The sequence below is a fragment of the Pelodiscus sinensis genome, chromosome 1 (assembly GCF_052426305.1).
Source record: "Pelodiscus sinensis isolate ZL-2025 chromosome 1, ASM5242630v1, whole genome shotgun sequence".
NCBI classification, from domain to species: domain Eukaryota; kingdom Metazoa; phylum Chordata; order Testudines; family Trionychidae; genus Pelodiscus; species Pelodiscus sinensis.
Genome location: NC_143052.1, coordinates 348,620,423 through 348,639,983, shown reverse-complemented (window position 1 = coordinate 348,639,983; position 19,561 = coordinate 348,620,423). Strand labels below are relative to the sequence as shown.

Sequence of the window (19,561 nt, the reverse complement as noted above, 5' to 3'; positions counted from 1 at the left end):
GTTTGAGGTAGATCTTACATTGCTCTTAAATTCAAAAAGTGATGTGGTTAAAAAGGCTGAAGATCACTGTTTTGGCAGGTCACATTTACAAGAAAGAACTGATCTAATCATGGGTGGGAGGGATTTGGAAGACTTAAAGGAACGTACCCATAGAATGTTCCCCAAAGTGAAGGGGAAAGTTAATTTGCATTAAGCCATGCTTTTGAAAATAGATGGTTACTGCCTTATTGTGACTCTAGGGAAAACAGGACTAGATAATGACGATTTCTAAATGTAGAATCTAACTTGGAACCCAGAAATGACCAGTGAATACTTCACTTGCAGTTGACTGTTGAAGCCATTGAATATGCTTGCTTTTCCTCTCTGCTTGCTACGTCTCTCTACATGACCCAGAATGTGCCATCATCTAACACAGTTTCCATCTCTTTGTCTGCAGAGCCCAGAAGTCGAGCAACTGGGAAGGGTTGTGGAACTAGACAGTGATATGGCTGACATCACCCAGGAACCAGCTCAAGATTCAGTAGTAGAAGATAGCATTACAGAAGAGCCGGAACTGGTGCCTGCTTCAACGCACATTGCATCTTCGCTTGGTATAAACCCTCATGTCTTACAGGTGAGCAACTTACTGTTATAAATCTAAATGGTAGGTCCCACTCTTGCTTTATCAAACAGTCCACTTTCTACCCAATTTCCTGGACTTGACTGCAGAACTGAGTATAACGTATACAACTTTGAATGCAGTAGATATTACATTTGTCGTACCCAAGAATCTCCGTATTTTACTGTATTAATTATTGGTAAAGTGCTTTATGTATGGAAATAAAATTGCTCTAATTTAAAACGAAAAATGTAAGTGCTGTGATGACTTGCATTGGTTTCCAGCCAGGACAGACTATCACTGGACAGACACTGGACAGCTCTAGTGAAAATCTGCATAATGTGACTATTTGCTATCTCAGCTGAAAAATAGTGTTCAAGGTGCTATATATGGGTGACTTAGTTTTCCTCTGACCCAGTATTAAAATGCTAATACAGCTTCCACACCTGCAGTACTGCTTGGTTTTCCATTCAAGTACTGACAACCTAAATAAGGTTTGAGAACACAAGATCAGCACCTGAGGTCATATTGATCAGTATTGGATATTAAATAGTATACCACTATTGTAGTTTAGCAGAGACTTGTGTAGACTTAAATCACTGGTTCCTCATCAGTTACTTTTAGTTCTCATTTTATAGCTATCCCATCAATCACTCCTGATCGAATTTGAAATGTAAATTTCAGCATGAATGGATCAGTAATGGTTCATATTTCACTTTTAAAGATGGCTTGTTTTGGGGAGACACTAGTTAGACCTGCTAGCTAAGGTTCCTCCAAGCTGTGCATCCAGCTGCCTAGCAAGCCCCATGCAGAGACTCACTGTTGCCTCTGCCTCAGCATAGAGCACTGCAGCTGTTCTGTGCTGGAGCTTGGGGAGCGGCTCCTCTCCCCCGGCCTTAGCACCCAACCTGGAATTGCCTCAGATTTGCTGCAGCTAAGGGACAGGTGCCCTCCCACCTGGAGGTGCCCTGGCTGGGGGAACAGATGGCTCTCCACTGGCTGCACTCACTGGAGATGCAGGAGCTGTGGAGAGCCACCTCTCTACTGGCCCTAAGTTGCTTCATGTGAGAGGGATGGGATATTCCCGTCCCCCTGGGGGCAGCCTGCACCACAGCCCCTCACCCTACCCCCACAATGCACTGTTCATATGTGGAATTACTTCTGTTATGTGATGCATCACCTTCATATTGGTGCACATAATGAAAGTCGTTTCCCAAATGGACATAAAGTGGAGGAGGGAACACTGCCTGCTAGCCACTGCTAATTTGTATCAAGTGTTGAAGGTTGTGCTAGCATGCAAACTTGCTTTTTGGTTACTTTAGATCATGAAAGCTTCTTTGCTCGCTGATGAAGAGGATGTAGATTTGATCCTGGATCATCGCTTTGGTAAAAAGCCTACAAAAATGGATACTTCTCAAGAGATCTGCTCTCCCAGGCTTCCAATTTCAGCATTGCAAGGACAGAAAAGACACTCCTCAGGTACTGTAAGGATACGTATATATGCATCAGGAGATGTCCATAGGTGTTAGTTTTCCCTGGGAAAAGCCATTTTAAAGTTAACATTTACAACTTGTTTTGGGCAGCTGGTGTCTCTTGTGAATATCCTTATTTTCTAGATACTGGTTCTCTTTCTGGTCTGACCAACAGTGTTAAAACTGGGTCATTATTTAAATATGCATTTGAGAGCATTGGGATGGTATAAAGAGATGGTATAAGTTTAATACCAATTAACTGCCTGTAAGGATGTTCTGCCGTTAATTACATATACAGCTCACTTTGATACCAGAAGGAATTGTGTGTGTAACCAACAGCTGTTGACCATAAGCGAATGCATAGCTTTTATATTTAAGAAAGTTGCAATGCTGTCAACAGTAGCACTGCATGGCTCACAAAAGTGAAGTGTGCTTAACTGGGGTGTCTCCAAAAGGAGCCAGTTTAAGCCCAGTGATGCTTAGTAGTAATGCTTGCAGGTGTCCTAGGAAACAGTAAGTAACTAAAGCAACGCCTTTTCTAAATCTAAGGCCACACACATTTGTCTGGCAAAGAGGAGCATCTGTTTTTTTCTCTGAGGTACTCAAAGGCCCTTGTTGTGTAGTGTTCAGACTGTCTAGTATGTTGACTGTTTATGATCATACTTGCCCCATTTATGCTACAGTCAGCTGCATTTACAACTGACCTGCCTAACTGTATAGAAAATGTTATTGACTATTAGCTGCTCTGAAGTTTTGGTGACATTTCAGAACTTCTTAAATGACCTGTTAAAAAAAAATCTCAAGGCCTTTGCATTTAAGTTCCTCAATCTTCCTTTCAGTTGGAGGGCTGCTGCAATCAAAATTTGCAAGTATATCTTTCCTCTCAAGTGCTTCTCTGCAAGATTTTCATGGACCAAGAGCAGCTTCTTTAGGCAATCCTCCATCTGCAGCCTCTTGGTCTGGCCTTCCTACACTAGCCTCTGCATTCTCCATGCCCAGCGCAGCTCCAGAGGTACAGCTGAAAACAGTGGGAGCCTGTAGGCAGCAAGGTCTCATACCTCTGGAAAAATCAGTCACTCATGGAAAAGGAAAACTGCTAATGGATATGGCACTCTTCATGGGGCGCTCATTTCGTGTTGGTTGGGGACCCAATTGGACTGTTATCAATAGTGGAGATAAACTGAGTGGATTGAGTGAGCCAGAGGATCTTCGCAATGACTCCGTGGAATATGGATTCTTGCCAACTCCTGTTGCTCCTAAATCGTGAGTGGTGATTCATAAGACTAGTTCTCCCTTACAGATATTAAGGATATTAATGGGTAGCTGGCTAATCCCAGTTAACCACAACATCAGTCCCCCCCTCTTATCCCGCCCACGTGCTCTGCATTTGAAACTTGGACTGGCAGGCTAGCTCAGTCCCAGCCTGTTGGCCCAAGTTGTCAGTGAGCACCATGCAGGAATGCTGCCTGCTGCCCCACACTGCTGCCTCTGTATTAAGGATGCTAAATTGCATTTAATCAGCTAATAGAGTAGTCGATGGCATTTCCATCGACTTCTCGATTAGTCTATAAGGGGGGAAACTGCAGAGCCGCATGCTGTGTCTGCCTTTTTAAATATAGCCCCGGACGGCTGTTACTACATTTAAAAGGCAGAGGCGCAGCAGGGGACTGGACATGAGCCAGGACTTCAGCTGCTGTGCCTCTGCGCCTCCCCTGTCCCTGCCCCCTTTGTGGAGACAGTGCTGGGGGGAACTGGCTTTTAAGTCCTTCCAGCTCCTGCTCTCCGGGGGGGAAGGGCGGAGAGGAGTGAGGTGTCTACACACATAGCAAGTCTAACAGATGTGTAAATTAATTTGTAAGTATTGGACTCTTTTCAATGCTATTGTCATTATCTTCCACAGACTTTCAGAATCTCCCTTTAAGATTCATATAGAAAAACTGACCTTAGAACAAAGGAAGACAGATGGAGACCAACAGTTGTACCTCACCCCTCTGGACATAAAGCTCAAACACTGTACTGTCCACATGGATGAACGTTGTCCTCTGTTAGCAGCCAACCCGGGAGTGTCTGCCATACATGACTATGCTGACTGGGTTAGAGACTTGTGTGGAGACTCAGCTGAAATAGAATGTGAGTGCCAGGTTATACACTTCGGGGCAGCTAGCATCTTAGTGAGAGAGCAGTTTAGAACAAGTTCTCATTTTAAAGTGCAGCAAAACCAGAATAAAGTGAAAGAAGAATTGGCAATAAAAAGACACAAAAAGGAGCAATGTTTTTTCCAGAACAATGTTTAATTGACATGAAGCAAACTCTCCACAATCTATTTTTATTCTTGTATTGACAGACATTATTTTAAATGTACTGGTTATGCCCACCTCCTTTTCATTTTTTTTACTGTAAAATGGCTGGATCAGGTTCGCTCTGGGCTTATGCTAATCAGTTGAAATAAATTTGAGTCCATCTATTCCCCTATGAATGTAGGCTAAATATAGTACTGATACAGCCCTCACTACAGCATTGTTCCAAATTCCTACTATATACCTCACTCTTTTGTCACCAGTTAATTTTTTTTCTTTTCCAGCTGTAGTAAAGCAGTGGTGTTTAACATGGATGTTGTGTGAGGCAATCTGGGGCCACCTGAAGGAGTTGGAAGCCAGCTTGGAGGAGCCCAGTGAATACATTGTGACCTTAGAGCGCAGGAAAGCCTTTTCCCGCTGGCTGTCGCAGACTGCAGCAGCACGGATTGAAGAGGAAGTGTCGTCCCAGTACGAGAATCACATAGAAGCTGTGTTTAGCTATCTTACTGGGAAGAGGATCAGTGAGGCTTGTAAGGTGGCACAGCAATCAGGTAATAATCTTATAACTCACAGCTGACTTTGGAAAAAATGCTGCAGTCCTTATATATCCCGTTGTTAGGTTCAGCCTTGCTACAGAATTGCATGCTTATTGAAGAAAGCATACGAAAGGGAGCAAATGGGATGTTTCTACTACAAATATCTTTTGGTGGACTAGAGAAGAAACCTCTCTCGGGATGGAAGCTGTTAGAGGGCATTTTACAGTTCAGATGCTAATCTCTAGGCTGAGGCTTTAGTGATTTCCTACTGATAAGAACTGACTGCTCAGTGTATTGATTTTTACTTGCTTATGACAGTGAGAGGAATAGTTGTAGCCATTTTGTGTTTTATCTATCTGGGCGACCTTACAGTTGTTACTTGTAATGACTATTCCAGTATTAGTGTATATCTGCTGTGTTCAGAGCTTTATAGTCCAGTAAATGTGTCTTGAATATTTCAATTTCAAAGCAGCTGTAATTGGACCAGTTATTAGTTCTTAGATTGGAGTTTCAACAATGTAAGAGAGCACATCCTCTGCAAGCCATTTATTTCAAGGGCTTTAATCTGTGTGAGTTGCACACCAGAAATTCTTTCCCTTTGAGTGCAAACCTAATTAGTCTAATTTCTGTGCTGCTGACTTGAGCGTATGAGTTACCGCCATTTTTTTTTTAAAATCTCCTTGTTCATTTGTGGCTGATAGTGTCCCCCATTCTACTGTGCTCACAACAGTTGTTACATAGGGAACTAACTAGTAAGCAGCCTGATTTTCCTGGCCCAACCATACTGCATGTTGTAGGGTTGTGGTCTGGGACGTCCCAGAGGACTCTGCTGATATGCTGTCTGATTTCCTTTAGGCGATCACAGGCTTGCTCTACTCCTTTCCCAGTTGGTAGGCAGCCAGCAGGTTCGGGAGCTTCTCACAATGCAATTAGTGGACTGGCATGGATTGCAGGCAGACTGCTTCATCCAGGAGGAGAGACTGCGCATCTTTGCTTTGCTGGCTGGGAAGCCCGTAAGTCTTGCTCACAACCTGTGTGATGTGTGTATTGAAAGTTAACTACTGCTAGAGAAGAAAAATAAACAAGTATGTCTTTTAGATCAGGGCGCTCAACCTTTTCTTCGAGGCCAACCCCAGGATGCTATTATAAACTCGCTGGCTTGCCTGTGCCATCGTTGTCTTTCTGCATATTCAGTAGGTTAGAAGCTAGGACTGGTGGTAGGGGTAGCAAGCAGAGCAATTACCTGGGGCCCTGTGAAACTAAGTTGCTCAAGCTTTGGCTTCAGATCCATGGAGCGGGGTTTGGGCTTCAGTTCCAGCTCTGTGTGGCATGGCTCAGGCTTTGGCTTTCTGCCTCAAACCTCCGAGGCTCTTACCCTGACCCTGCTCTCTGGCATATTTTGGCAGACACTCCTGAAACTTGCTTATGGGCCCCCTGAGTGGGGAGGCCCCGATTGAAAATGGCTGTTGTAGACTAGCTCTTGTTAAGTGAGGATCTTATATGTTCTGGAGTTGCTATTACGAGTATTACACTAACTTCCCAATACATGCAGTACAATGGTTTGTGTCCAGTCTCAAAACTATTAAATACAAAGGGAATCACTTGACCTGTTCCTAATGCTTCCTTTCAATGGTAAATGTTGCTCTCTTATAATCTTGTCAGAGGCTACAAAATTAGGCATTGCACATTATCAGCACATAAGAATGGCCGTACTGGGTCAGACCAAAGGTCCATCTAGCCCAGTAGCCTGTCTGCCGACAGTGGCCAGTGCCAAGTGCCCAGGAGGGGGTGGACCGAAGACAATGATCAAGTGATTTTGTCTTGTGCCATCCATCTCCAGCCTCTGACAAACAAAGGCCAGGGACACCATTCCTGCCTCCTGGCTAATAGCCGTTTATGGACCTAACATCCATGAATTTATCTAGCTTCTCTTTAAACTCTGTTATAGTTCTAGCCTTCACTGCCTCCTCTGGCAAGGAGTTCCACAGGTTGACTATATGCTGTGTGAAGAAAATTTCGCTTATTAGTTTTCCTTCACAGTGTAATATTGTAATATAATTGTAATTTTGACTGCAAACCTGGTTTAACTCTTGCAATCTGTTCAGGTGTGGCAGTTATCTGAGAGAAAAAGCATTAATGTGTGCTCGCAGCTGGACTGGAAGCGTACTATTGCCATCCACCTCTGGTATCTGCTTCCACCAACAGCTTCTATTTCGAAGGCACTCAACATGTATGAGGCAGCATTCCAGGTATGTCATCACATGCATGTAATCACACGCCTTTAAAAATGGGAAACACTTCTCTTTTTTGGGTTCCTGTCCAAGCATTGTAGCAGAAGTTGGTGTTCTTAAGAATTCACAGAACACGTTTTTCAAATAAACAATAGAAACCAGCTTCCATTTCACACTCGGGTTAATCAGCAAACTCTGACTCATTCCTATCTGGAGCAGAAATGGGTTAGCAGTTACAGCTAATTCCACAACCTCTTCGCTTTTGCACGAAGTGATTTAGTTCAATCGAAATTGAACTTCACGATTTTCCATCTGAACATTTAATGCCAGCCTTTCAAACTCATGGCAAACTTCTTGTTGCGTTTTGAATATTTTGTACTTAATTGTACATGGTTCATGTAGCAAGGTTTGGTACAACGCTTTCAGCTATAAGACTGTTTTCAAGCCCTGCTTATAATTTTGCTAAACTTTAACTCTTTAGGCAGAAATTTTGTTGGGTGTCTGTATTAGGCTGAATTTTTTAGAAAACTAAGCAAAATCAGTCCAGCTGTTTCTCAGAATGAGATTTGGGGGAAAATACATTGATCACTAAATTGTTGTAATTTTCATTGTAGGCTCTTCCATAGTTTTGAGCAAGTACTTGACATTTGGATCAGGGTTGCTCTACTGTAAGGAATATGTCTTGTGCCATACTTGTAAAAATCTGTCCACATTTGGCCTCTGAAAATCCATGTAGTTTTTCCCAAAAGTTGGAAGATATGGGACTGTGTGGAGAGGCGCTCTCTTTCCAGTGTGCTCAGTGCTCCAACTGACTTGGTAGCAAAATGCAGAGGGCATGCAAGGATGTGGAGGGCTGGCAGGTGGGAGACTAGAATGGGGAACCAATGAATAGGAGATGGATGAGAGGTTCCAAAGGATGCAGTAGGCCAGCCACAAGCTGGAGGGGCTGAGGAACAAGAATCTTATTGCTGGAGTGTTCTCCCTAGGAAATCACAACACAAGCACAATAAAAGAAAGGTGGTAAGTCTGCAGACTTACTAGGGTCAAACAAAGATTTTTTTTATTTTTTCTATTTACTTTATAATTAATTTTCCATTTAAATCAATTAACTATTTTTATTCTTTTAAGACAATATAACATACAAAGAAAAAGTAGAGAAACAGTACAGTTAAGAGTTTTTCTGACCACACAGGCAATATTCCCACTGCTTCCTGATCCCCAAAAAGAAAAGTAGCCTTTGTCCTGGCTTAGGTTTAAGAAAGATTGGTACATTGTCCTTGACTTGTTGGGGAGCTCAGACCCCCATGGACAGGAGCTGTTGCTACCCTGCGCCACTGCCTCTGTGCAGCGGAGGCAGCAGCGCAGAGTGGCAGATGGCTCCCTGGGAGTGGACCAGGAGTGCACTGGCTGCCGGCCCTGCCCATTTAATATTGTTTCTTCATCTCTAAAATGGGGATAGTCAACTCAAAGGGATGCAGTGAAGCTAAATCCCTCGTTGTTCGACATGCTTGTATGTTACAATAAGTGCCATAGAAAAGCTCTTGAGGAAATCATCTCTGAATTCGTAGAATGGTTTTCAGTTGTGTTCAGCTAATAAGGCCCAGAGCAATACTTTGGCTGGTGAAAGTAAAACTCACTGAGTAGCATTCCATAGTTTGTATCCTGCAGTGTGTGCTCTACTTCGGGGGTGGGGAAGAGGAGAGGCATGATCACATCACTTCTGTATTCTAAGGCTTCTGCTGTGCAACCTTAATTCTGGCACTTCCTATCTTTGATGTAACTGACTGCAGCCTTAAAAAATATGTATCTTGTGTATGTAATGTAGTAAGTTGAGGGTCAGTAACATGGAGTCAGCAGGCCTGAATAGAGGCCTGTAACATGAAAACAGCAACAGGCCTGGACTCTAGTGAGCAAAACTTTGGTTCAGGAACAGAGCAATACAGGAGCCAAGAAAGATACCCTAGTGAAAACTGCATGATTGGATAAGTTAGGACATAGAGAGGCACCAGGTACAGACTGTGTACAGGTAAACCCTGACCAGACTGCACTGAACACTGACAGTACGACACTGGCAGTACGACATGTAACTTCCTATCTTTTTAAAACAAGCTGAAAAAATCCCATTACTACTTAAAATAGCTGCTGTGGTATTTTAAAAGGTAGACTCTAGCTACTAGAGGTGGCTATTACAGGGAAGCTAGTGGTCACTACATTGACTTTTGGGTGTACTTTCTGCAGCAGAAAGTATGTCACTCATAATACAACAGGTTTGTGAGACTCTGGATGTGTGCTGTATGCAGCAGTGCTCTTCAATTTGATTTTGCTGTCATTAAGTATTGTCTGTGGTACAATCCTCTACAGAACACCCCAGAAAGTGAAAAATATGCCTGCTGTCCCCTGCCTCCCTACCTAGAGGATTCTGGCTGTGTAGTTGAAGACGACGACAGTACAAAGAGACCTCTCAGAGATGTCTGCTTTCACTTGTTAAAACTCTACAGTGACAGGTAAATGGAAATCTGAACACTCTAGAAGCTATTTATTGGGTCCATCATACTTGTTGTCTTGCAAATATAAAATTAATTAGTCATAGATGTTTCATCTCATATGATCTGTCCCTAAAGGTGTTTGAGGAAAACTGTGAAGACTTGCCCTCCAGTCTGTGGGGTTATGCAATTCTCTAGTTACTCGACTATTCTATAGTCCCGGGGGTGAGGCTGGCAGCAAGTGTGCTCCAGCCCCACTCCTGAGGAGCTCCCTGCCCCTCCATGCTGCTGCCTCAGTATCAGAGGTAGCAGTGCAGGGTGCCAGGCAGGAGCTGGTTCGCATGGGGAGCCAATTTAAAAAACAGCTCATCTGGGCCAGTGGAAACTGAGCAGGGCTCCCTGCCTGCTTGGCTCCTAATGCACTTTAAATGCAGAGCTATAGCAGGGGTTTGTCCCAGACCTGGCAAAAGCCAGGACTGAGACAGGCTGTTGGCCAGCCTGCTAAAAAATGTACTTGGAAGGGCGAGGGGGAAATGCATGTAGTCTATAGCATTGCTTATCGGTTAATCAACTACACTACTACATCCCTGTCACAAACTAACAACCCGGTATAAGTAATGTCTATAACTAGGGCTCGACAATCCGCGGCAAAATCCACTTGCCAGCCCCGCACCGCACATGCGCCAGACCCACACTGCGCATGCACGCACTGCCGGTAAACGTGGTGACCAGTTGAAATCTACTTGCCATGGGCGAGTAGATAAATGGATTTGTCGAGCCTTGTCTATATAACTATACTTGTTCCCCTGTAACTTAACCATTACTCAGAACACAAACTGAAGTACTCTTGTCTTCTAATGTTCATTTGTCTGTTTCTAAGCTGCTGATAAAATAAAGCAGCACCTGCATATTCCCAAGAGGAAAAATGATGCTCTGGATGTAAACTCAAGAAGCTTGGTAGAATATTGGCTATTAAGCTAATATTTAAAGTTATTTATATAGGGTACTAACTTACTTCTGCAGGCATTCAGTAAAGAAAATAAAGGGATTGTCAGGAATTAACTATCAGTAATTGGATTCATTATGTGGACACGAGAGGCTCACTTGCTTTTTGTAACCTGTTCTAAATCTATCTCCTTGTAGATGTTATGATCTCAATCAGCTGCTTGATCCTAGAAGTATAACTTCTGACCCATTGGATTACCGTCTTAGTTGGCATCTGTGGGAAGTGCTTAGAGCCTTGAATTACACTCATCTATCGGAGCAGTGTCAAGGAGTGCTGAATGCTAGCTATGCTGCCCAGCTCGAAAGTGAAGGACTCTGGGAGTGGGCCATCTTTATACTACTGCATACATCCAACACACAGTAAGTACAAGGCAGTAAAAGTGCAAGACTTCTCTCGCTCTTCGCTTTGGAAGGAGTAATTTTTGTTGTATACAGTGCCCTTACCTATGGACACTGGTGGTTGACCTTAGAGCATCATTTTTGAACATAGAACGGCCATACTGGGTCATCTCCGTGTGGTGCTGCTGCTTTGAAGTACCCTCTCTTCCCCTCCTCCTCCTTTGCTGCCCCTGTCTGATAGAGGCAGGAAGGGGGGGGGGGGGGCGCAACTAGTCCAGTGTTTCTCAACCTCTTTTTATAAAGTAGTCCCTTAAACAGTACCCCCAGTACCTACAGTTTTCACACACATTTTTTTTTTCCCTACCATTGCAACACATTCGTTTAAACAACTTAATCTTAACTAGGCAGGTGACAATTTTTGGCGTAAAAATTACAAAAATAATAAAGTGCTGTAAAACTTAAAACAAAAATTCAATTTCCTCCAAATTTCAATTGTGTTGATGTACCCCCCCAGACGTGTATCAAGTACCCCTATGGGTACTCGTACCACTGGTTGAGAAACACTGAGCTAGTTGACTCGACTATCCGATAAGCATTTTCTTAACATCCATACTCAAAATGAAATTGTCGGGGGAAGGGGCTCCGATTTTAGGGGGTAACCATATTGCCACCCTTATTCCTGCACTGCTTTCAGAGCCGGCAACTAGAGTGAGAGCAATTGGCCACCCATCCAGTTCTAAAGGCAGCATCACCACCAGCTGCAGGACAAAAGTAAGAGTGGCAGTACCACAACCACTCATACAATAAACCTGTGACCCATCCAGTTCCTTCTTGGGTCAAGGATCCCTACAATTGCAACACTGAAATTTCAATTTAAATAGTCGAAATCATGAAATTTACAATTTTTAGGATTCCATGACCATGAAATTTACCAAAATGGACCATGACATTGATAGGCCATACAAATAAATCAGAACTAAGAGTATTAACATGCTACAAAGCAGTGGCATTGCCTGTGGCCATCGGAAAACCTAGTTTCAACACACAATAGGAACAATCATTAGCTCTAACAATGTGCTCAGCACAACATAAAATAAAAAAAAAAACCCAAGCAAAGAACTTAGTCTAAAAGGGAGGAAAAAAAAAGCAAGGCTGCACTAGGAAATCTGAAATCTGAGCGAATGAAATTGTTAACTTGTGAGCACCACAGCTGTAATCATAAGGGCATCATATAAGATTATAAATGCTATGCTGCTAAATGCTTAACAGTGACCACATCTTACATTAGGAAGTTTCATGGCACTTGGTATTCCTCATAGGATGGATAGAAATGATATCCCTCACCCCTGTCTGTCGGATGCTGAGAATGGGTAATAGGTACAGTACTCACTTGATTACCTGTTCTGTTTGTTCCCTCTGGAGCATCTGGCATTGGCCACTGTCTGAAGACACTGGCATTTCAAAAACAAAGTAAAATTGAAGTTTTTAAAATGATATATTTTAATGGTGCCTTTCATACCACTTAAATATAATTAGCATTTCAAGGTGCTGAATCTCTAATATTTGAGTCCTAAAATGAGTTTACCCTTTATCCAAATTGTTTAACTTCTGTGACTTATGTAACTTCATAATATGGAAGACTTCTGTTTCAGGAGGCAATTTAGCAATCAGTTACCCAAAAGAGCCACAGTAGATTGAATTCTCTGTTTCCTGTACTACTTTATATTTTCGTAGTAAAATGCCTGACTAAGTATTCCATGGTTGATTATTGACATAGTAAAAATGTTCTGATTGGCCAACTTAAGTTGGTTAATAATTAAATCAATATTTTAATATCATATGCTGTAAAGAGCTCCAGGAGATGCATTCAAGAACTATTTGCAGCTTCTGAGCCTCAGTATCACTGTTGTAGAGCCAATCCGGTTATGGCCAAGTCAGATTAGAACACTGTTTGATACTCTTCCATGAGGTCTCTTCTTGCTTTGTTGGAATCTAAGCTTGTTGGCATTTCTTGAGAGCTACCAAAATTGCTTGGCATCCTCTAACTGATTTGTATTTTATACTACTATAAATGGATTAATTTTCTAAAAGTGGCCCCCAAACTTTTTACCTTGTGCCTCCCTGGGGGGGGAGGAGGAGGGGACATGAAGAGGGCTGAGGCTGGGACCCCAGTCGGGGGCAGGGCTTGGTGTGGAGTGTTGGCTGGGGCCTGAGGTCTTCCTCCCTCCCTCACTGCTTCCTGACTTTGTGTAGACCACAGAACAGAATCATTTGCCCTCAAAAGGCTTTGGTGTTCAGAACAGATGTGCAGGGCTAACATGGATTTTTTTTTTCTTTTGACTTTGGGAGTTATTCTTTGCATCACTGCTATAAACCTCTTAACGCTAAGTAGATACTTCAAGTAACCACTCAGAAAATATGCTTGTTCTTAGAGCTCTAATCTTTGAGTGTATAAAATGAAATGAACTGTTTGAATAGCTAGCTGCTGTCTGTTCTCATTAGCATACGTGAGAAAGCAGTGCGTGAACTCTTACACCGCCATTGCGTGCTGTCAGAAACACCAGAATCCTGGGCAAAGGAAACTTTCCTGACGCAAAAGCTCTGCATTCCACCAGAATGGATTCATGAAGCTAAGGCAGTTCGGGCAAGGATGGAGGGAGATAAACATAAAGAGGCCCTCTACTTGATCAAAGCTGGACACTGGAACCAATGTCACAAACTAGTCATCAGGCACCTAGCCTCAGGTGAGATTTTTGTCTCTAGCTTTGTCATGATGGCTTCTGAACATGAAAGATGCCAAAAAAGGTCGTAGAATTACCCTGGCATCGTTCTGCAGAACAATGGTGGTCAGTAACTGTGTGTCTGTTAGCTGTCTCAAAGTAAATCTGTTGGTTGGTATGCTGATAGGAAGTTCTCCATATAAAACACAGCAGGGGTGGTGCATACGTAACCTAATATTTCCCAGTCCTGATTTGCTGGCTGCCGTTACAGCCTCAGCCCCAGTGCCGTTGTGGCTGCTTTTGCTGGCATGCGCAGAGTGCAGAGCCCTGACTGGCTGCTATTACCAAGGGGTGCGGGAAGTGTACCATTTCAGAGCAAGAGTTTTCTTATCCAGTTGTCTTCTTCAGATGCTATTATTAATGAAAACTACAACTACCTAAAAGGATTCTTGGAAGATTTGTCCCTTCCAGAGCGAAGTACACTTATCCAGGACTGGGACACGGCAGGGCTGGTTTATTTAGATTACATCCGGGTCAATGAGATGCTTGACAGGATTCAACAGGTAACTGTAAAACCTTCCTCCTTTCATTAACGTTCTGGTTCATACCAGCAGTGTCTTTGTTTTTAAAATAGCTATGTTCCCTGTTTGGTAAATCCTTATATGCTCACTTCTGCAGGAGTGTTTGTCAGCTGTGTTGCATAAACACTTAGAAATAGGCTAGGGTTTTCACAGAGTAAGTGGTCTCCGCCCTTAACAAGTCTACATTCAACATAACATAATTGTGTGAGGGGAAAGAAAGAAGGGTAATGTATTTACCAAGGTACCCACACATCTCAAGGTAAAACAGCAGCACTATTTACTTGCAAGGAACACAGGGAGGCGGACTACAGAAGTTAGTTTTTAGCTGTCATTTAACTATTCCTTACAAACATGCCATGAAACTAAAACTACTTGGCATTGATGGGTTCTTTGGCTTGGATTGCCATTCAAGAACTTCAGACTTTATATCCTCTGTCTAGAATGTTAAGCTGCAACAAAGTTTACCTTGCTTTGTTCTACCTGTGGTAGGGGACTTCAGAGAGTCCACACGTTATTCTTGTTAATTGAATCTATTCTACTGTGTAATTGACTGTCTTGGGGTTTGCTTTCAGCTGGATTGTTCTGCATATGAGTTGGAGAGGTTACATACCAAAGTGACGTCGCTATGCAATAGGATAGAACAGATACAATGCCACAATGCCAAGGACCGATTGGCTCAGTCTGGTAAGGCTGTTTATAGTGTCACAGATGTGCATGGTAATGTACTCAGGGGAATAGCCAAGCCTCTCAAGGCAGGGATCTTACAACCTGAAAGTCTAATATGGTCTTCACTCCATTAAATCAGAATTTATGACTGTTGCTTTGGCTTTCATTTCCTGCTGTAGGGCAGGCAGCTTTGACTGGTGCAGGTGATAAATGTTGCTGTAGTGGCTGCTTTACATGTGTTTGACAGTTTAGTTCACTCTTTGAGTTTACTATTCATCTGCTGTGAATTCGATAGGTGTGCTGTTCCTGTAGAGCTCTCGACACCGATTACTTATTAGAAAAAAAGTTGATAATTCTCAGTAGCACTGTGAATGTATCCGCTTCTAGCTGCCAGGTTGTGGTAAATGACTGACTGCCTTCTGTGTCTTTAGTTAGAGGCACTGCAGCACCCTGCATGCTACTTGCCACTTTTCTCCTGTTTGCTTGTGGAGATTTGTCTTTGCACTAATTTCACGAGGTGCTTAGCTGCCCATAGTAGCTTTCTCCAGTGTTGGGAGCCTATCCTCTTGCAAGTGTAGCTTAAGCAGCCATCTAGAGCCATAAGTTATAGTCACAAATTCAGGCCAGAAGGGGACAACCAGATCTGACCATCGCCTCTTGCACATTGCACAGTTGAAATGAGACCAAAGCATTGCAGCCCCTAGGAAAGCAGACTCTTGTGGGCCACGGGAGAATAAGAGGTGCCCAGGTGCATTAGTGAGTGATGGCTGGACAATTCTCATTGTAAACCTACTGAGGTTGAATGCCACCTCTCTGTCCAAAGGTGCAGCAGTGTGCTGAGCACCCCAGAATAGATATAGGCTTTGTCTTCACTGAAGACAAGTGTTATCCTGGGATAACTAATGCATATTAGCTCTCCCACTATAAAAACATAATGCAGGCAGGGCACTTGATCTCATTATAAAACTAAAGTAGTAGAGATCCCCTACAGCCTGAGGTGCAGGGCTGACCTAGCTATCTTGTGGTAAACGCTACAAGTGCCTTGTTTCTCCACTCCAGATTTTGCAGTGAGCTAATTATCCAGTAATAGTTATCTTGCTGTAAAAGAACAATGAAACCCCAATCACCTTTGGGTCCGTGAAGACAAAGCCGAGGTACACTGATAAGAGCAGGCAGTATTGAAGAGATCAGCAATCAGAGTAGTGGAAGGCTAGAAGCAGTATTTGATTGGTTACAGAAACTGCCTGACTCAAGATTTGACCTTTGAGTTGCTGTTTTTTATAAAACCACTCCTGGTGGAAGAGGTTTTCAGATACCCAGCTTGTTAGGCCCCTTGTACCATCAAGCTGCAGGGTGGTGTGTGACAAGTGGATAAATACTCATGGATTCTCTGCTCATTTGCAGATATGGCCAAACGTGTCGCTAACCTGCTGCGCGTGGTGCTGAGCCTACAGCACTCTCCTGAACCTGCCTCTGACTCCACGCCTGACATTCAGCGAGTCCCGCTTCGCCTGCTGGCTCCCCACATTGGCCGGCTGCCTATGCCAGAGGACTATGCCTTGGAGGAGCTGCGCAGTCTCACGCAGTCCTATCTACGAGAACTGACCGTGGTGACTCAGTGAGGCCAGCTTGCTTCTACAGAGGGACTCTTTTTTATCATTTGTTAACCTTTACCCTTGTTTTAGGGGTAAACCTCCCCTTGGCAACAACCTCTGTAGCCACATAGAGCTTTTCGGTAGAAGCGTAAAGTGGCTCCATGCGTGGGCTAATGCAGGAATTTTTGTAACCTGTGGGAGCAGAGTAAGATTTGGACCTCTTTGGCTGGCATCCTCAATGACATGACGGCTTTTCTAGAGCTAATAAAGCACTGCTTGCAGAACCCATCTGCAAGCCAGATTGTACCTGTGGAGGAAAGGTGGAGGTTTGTGCATTCGGTCTCTTGGCAGATATTTACTGATGTCATTAGTGACAGCACAGTGGACAGTGGAGCAAGCTTCAGGACGATGATTTGGCATGGACAGACACGATCTATACCAGTTAAGCCAACGAACTGTTGATATCGGATCCCACTGGATAGCTTTTTAAACTGAGCTTTGTGTAAAGGGTATGTTCTGTGGGTGGGGGAGTAGAGAATTGTAACTTTTATAAAGCTAAGGTACAGAGAGTGGTGTTCTCCCTCTGTAGTAGGGAGGATGGAAATCTGCATAAGCATAAATCCCCTTTTTTTAAAAGGCAAGAAAGGAAGCTTCTCTGAATCAGGCCAGAGGGAGCTGACACAGGAGTGCATGTGCCTTACGGGGTCTGTTCAGGCCTCTGAGGGAAGCAGGCCCAATGTAAAATTGTGTGTAGTTCATTGCAAGTCTTCGGTAAAACAAAGGAACCTTGTCTTGAAACAGCGGGTTTCATGAATCCAGGCCAGGTGCTTCTAATTGAGAGCAAACTGTGCTAGAATTCTAGCTCCATCAAGGAAGTTGGCTCACCTGAAAAGCCAATAGCTTGGTCAGTGAAGGCTTTGGCATTTTAAACTGGCTCAAGTTTTTTTTAAAAACAGCGGCATGCGAGGTGGCTCCCTGTGCAGATATAAGCAATAGCATGTACTGCACTCGCACACCTTGCGTCAAGCATGGGAGAGACCTGTTTTGCACTAAAGGAAGCAGCTGCTCAAATCAATCCATGTGACAAATTGTTTTTAGCCTAGAACATGCTGTTTTGTTTGTATCTGCTGTGTAGCTGGATTACATCATTGAACAGAACTGTCATCAAGCATAAGCACCTCCTGCAAGTGAACAGCTGGTAACATCCAGTTTATTATAGTTTTGTACAGTCTTCACTTTTACTGTGTTTAGAAACTGATTATTTTTGGAAAAATAAAGCTTGTCTATTGGTCTACTCTGATTTTTGGGGTCACTGTAATACTGTCTGTCCACAACCAGCCAATCATTGAAAACTCGGGCAGACAATGAGGTTTAACCTGTTAGGTGCTTCTACAGATTGGCTCATCAAGGGTCTTTATGCATGAGGATTATGTAAAGGTTTTTATTAAAATTATAAATAAATGATCTAGATTATTTTCCTGTCTGTTTTCCTGAAAATACTTTCTTAAAAAAATAAAAAAATGTTTATAGCATTCCAAGGTTTTCTTTGCTTTTTAAAGATAGATTCATTTTCAGCCAGAGATCCGAAACCAGTGCCTCTAGTTTAAAAATGGGATCATGGGAAATATTTTGGGGTAGCAATCCTAAAGGCAGACTGATGAAGAAAACTGACTGCCTTTCTGGTGTGTTTCAGAGCACTTACAAAGCCGTGGTGTATAGGCAACTTAAATATATTTTTCTTCATATCCTTAGGTTCCCTTGTTAAATTTTGTTCATGACATCTCAATTTTGTGCTGTTAATCTTTCTTCTTTTATTAGATTATTGCCTTCCTTCCTAGTCTAATCTTTAACTCTAACAGACTTTCATGTCCTTCATTTTCCTCTAGATCTTCCTTGTTTCTGCTATATCCTTGGATATGACTAAAAAAACGACACCATAGTGAAAGTTTATGGAATGATATTGATGTAGTAAGATAAAGGCCTAAAACAAAAGCCATGTAGCATAGGCCTGAGGCCTAGCTCACAATGGACAAAACATGGCTAGCATAAAGCAAAGCTAAGATGTGAGCAAGAGGCAGGCCCCTGCTCACAGGGTGGAGAGTACAAAACACTAATTGGTAATAGGCCCAGGTGTAGAATGAGTTGTCCTGTGGCACCTTGGAGACTAACAAATATATCCAGTATCATGAGCTTGCGTGGGCAAAACCCACTTCTTCAGATATGTGCTTGAATGCATGGGCATAGGAGATGAACTATCCTCCCAAAGGGGTGCTTCTATCTTCTAGGCTGAGCTAGCAAGGCAGTTTGAGGAAGTCTTGCACAGATCTTATCCCATCCTGTCCTGTTTAGGCAACAAGCCAGGATTCTGGTTTCAGGCTTTTCCCGAGACCTCTTATAGAAGCAATAACTCCTTGAAAGGGAAGGTCTTTTGTGATTTTTTCCTTTGGAAGATTGAACCTTGTAGTACCATGCCAGTATCCCATTCACTCCCTGGGAGAGTAGATCTGTTTGTGTAATGGATCGTTAAACGTGACACCTGTAATGGTTCCAAAGACAACCAGAAAGTTAGGTCACTTTGTGACTTATCTTTTTTTTCATTATCTTAATTGACTTCATGCAAATCCACCTGCTGCTCTGGCTCTTGAGTTGTGCAAAGGAGAGAAGTTACAGGGCCTTCAGGCTCTGGGATGAATAATTCACCACCTGTAAATAAAACCCAAACTAATCCACAGGAGTGCTCATCTGCTGCTGCCTTGGATTAGCATATGAATGATGCCAAAGATGTCAAGGGAGCCACTCCGGATGTTTGGAAACGGCCCCCTGGGCGAGACAGGGAGCTGCCCCTGGTTACCGAAGGAGATTCTATTTGAGCTGTTGAGCCCACTCGACCTCCTGGAGAGCCTCTTCAAACAGCTCTAGGATCCCAGACTTACAAAGGCTGGGACGCTCTGCTACACCGGATGAGGTGCAAGTGCCTAGTGCCATACAATATTCCTTAGACTATTCTCTAAGGCTCCACCCATCCACATGTAAGCCCA

General features: G+C 43.2%; 1 protein-coding gene across 4 annotated transcripts in view; it reads left to right on the top strand.

Moving 5' to 3' along the window:
* Positions 1 to 18,055, top strand: part of NUP98 (nucleoporin 98 and 96 precursor) — a 60,644-nt gene extending 42,589 nt beyond the window's left edge. For all 4 annotated transcript variants that reach the window (XM_075919683.2, XM_075919682.2, XM_075919680.2 and 1 more), the window contains 13 exons: positions 437 to 613; positions 1,921 to 2,077; positions 2,910 to 3,333; positions 3,971 to 4,200; positions 4,652 to 4,918; positions 5,759 to 5,916; positions 7,009 to 7,152; positions 9,496 to 9,638; positions 10,761 to 10,982; positions 13,464 to 13,705; positions 14,090 to 14,244; positions 14,835 to 14,946; positions 16,333 to 18,055. In XM_075919683.2, the coding sequence (XP_075775798.2) occupies positions 437 to 613; positions 1,921 to 2,077; positions 2,910 to 3,333; positions 3,971 to 4,200; positions 4,652 to 4,918; positions 5,759 to 5,916; positions 7,009 to 7,152; positions 9,496 to 9,638; positions 10,761 to 10,982; positions 13,464 to 13,705; positions 14,090 to 14,244; positions 14,835 to 14,946; positions 16,333 to 16,550 (2,649 nt within the window). In that variant the 3' untranslated portion in view covers positions 16,551 to 18,055. The remainder of the gene's footprint in view (positions 1 to 436; positions 614 to 1,920; positions 2,078 to 2,909; positions 3,334 to 3,970; positions 4,201 to 4,651; positions 4,919 to 5,758; positions 5,917 to 7,008; positions 7,153 to 9,495; positions 9,639 to 10,760; positions 10,983 to 13,463; positions 13,706 to 14,089; positions 14,245 to 14,834; positions 14,947 to 16,332) is intronic.
* Positions 18,056 to 19,561: the final 1,506 nt, after the last annotated feature.